General features: G+C 48.5%; 1 protein-coding gene across 1 annotated transcript; it reads left to right on the top strand.

The window, feature by feature from the left end:
• The first annotated feature begins 400 nt into the window (after positions 1–400).
• LOC101848903 (histone H1-delta-like) lies at positions 401–1,154 on the top strand. Its single transcript, XM_005104373.3, has one exon. The coding sequence runs from the start codon at positions 507–509 to the stop codon at positions 1,080–1,082; it is 576 nt and encodes a 191-aa protein (XP_005104430.1). The 5' UTR covers positions 401–506; the 3' UTR covers positions 1,083–1,154.
• The last annotated feature ends 666 nt before the right edge of the window (positions 1,155–1,820 follow it).

Here is a 1,820-nt window from a genome sequence, read left to right as displayed (position 1 = left end):
GCAAAGACACAAATTCTCTGAGAACATCAGCAAAAATAAGTTTTCTATCTTGAGAAGGGAAAATAGGAGCGATGTACATCTCGTAAACGCATGCATTTTAATTTCAAGTGATGTCGATGTGACAGCGAGCGCATGTTTTATCGATAGAAAAATTTGATTTTTGCACCGCACACTACACAATTTGCATAAAAAGGGGTAACAATTTCTTGGTTAACCATTTATCTAGCCTTGAATGACTACGAACGAAACATTCAGTTAACTGCATTAAGTTGTAGCTCGGAGATCTACATGTTCTTGCACAGATTCGCACAGCCGAACGAAATAGACGACATCGGCGCAGCAAAAAAAAAATATCGTGACGTAGGTGCTCTCTCGGACGTCCGCGCGAAATGGTCATATAGCAAGCGCTCGCCGTGATCTGTCAGTTCAGAATCAGCACTCGTTGCGAAGTGACCACTCTCTTTTTTCATTTTCCGCCCTCGTCTTCGTTCACATTTTCACTCACAATGTCTGACGCTCCAGCTGCTGCCCCAGCCAAGGCTACCCCCAAGAAGAAGGCTCCCGCCAAGCCTAAAGCCCCCGCCGCTCACCCTCAGTACAAGGTGATGGTCGCTGCCGCCATCTCTGCACTGAAGGAGCGCGGTGGCTCTTCCCGCCAGGCCATCCTCAAGTACATCATGGCCAACTACAAGGTCGGTGATAACCCCACTGCCATCAACGCTCGTCTCAAGACTGCCCTCAAGGCCGGCGTCAAGTCTGGAACCCTGAAGCAAGCTAAGGGAACTGGCGCTGCCGGCTCTTTCCGTTTGGGAGAGAAGAAAGTGGAGAAAAAACCCGCCAAGAAAGTTGCCAAGAAACCCAAGTCCCCCAAGAAGGCGGCCAAGCCCAAGAAAGCCGCTGCCAAGAAGCCAAAATCTCCCAAGAAGGCCGCCGCCAAGAAACCTGCTGCCAAAAAAGCCGCTGCCAAACCCAAGAAGACCAAGAGCCCTGCCAAGAAAGCCGCCAAGCCCAAGGCTGCTGCCAAAAAGCCAGCGGCAAAGAAGGCTGCTGCCAAGCCCAAGAAGGCTGCTGCCAAGAAGTAAGCAGCTGGTTTTCCCACATCCAGCAACCTCACAATACGGTCCTTTTCAGGACCACCCCCATTCGTCCAGATGGGTTGTATCTTCGATCCAAGTTGAAACCATTTCTTGATCATCTTAATGCTGCTCTATACTAGTACGCGATCTACCTTTCTTTATCTGCCCTGAAACCTTTCCTAGTCTTTTCCATTTCCTGATCTTAAGTTAATTATACTTCACAGACAGTTTACTACATGGCCAGTGACCGACTTCCATAGCCATGGCTGCCCGTCAGTTCATATTCGTGATGTGTTCACCTCTATTTCAAAGGTCCCAGGTTTTGAATCCGGGTAGCGACCTAAAATAACATTGTTCTAAAATTAATATTGTCTCCTTTCACCTCTAGTACTGCTATTGTAATGTCTGCTTTCGTCTCCACTTCGCCCCCCGGCTCTTTCTGCAGCCTTTCTACTGCATCTCCTTGGCTCCTTGCTGCTGTCTTTCAGCTACATACCCCTCCGATCTTCTGGCAGTAGTATGTAGTAGGAAAGATCTCTAATCTCCACACTTAGCCTTCTCGGACAAGGACGGAAAATTTCTGAGGTCTCGGGCGCGATCCCTTGGTCTAAAATCGTAGAAGTAGAAGGCTTCGGCCGCCACCAGGGCAAATTTCAACAACAAAAATTGTCGACTGAAACCACGTTTAATGCGTCCAGCGCGCCCATGTCATGATGTGGTACACATCACATCATGTATACAATT

The sequence above is a fragment of the Aplysia californica genome, unplaced genomic scaffold (genome assembly GCF_000002075.1).
Source record: "Aplysia californica isolate F4 #8 unplaced genomic scaffold, AplCal3.0 scaffold00417, whole genome shotgun sequence".
Taxonomy (NCBI): Eukaryota; Metazoa; Mollusca; class Gastropoda; order Aplysiida; family Aplysiidae; genus Aplysia; species Aplysia californica.
Note: the sequence above shows the minus strand (reverse complement) of the source record. Positions and strands in the feature narration are given on the sequence as shown.

What these genes read in the sequence shown, in the direction of transcription:
- LOC101848903 (XM_005104373.3), top strand. Translation starts at nt 507, where the DNA reads ATGTCTGACGCTCCAGCTGCTGCCCCAGCCAAGGCTACCCCCAAGAAG.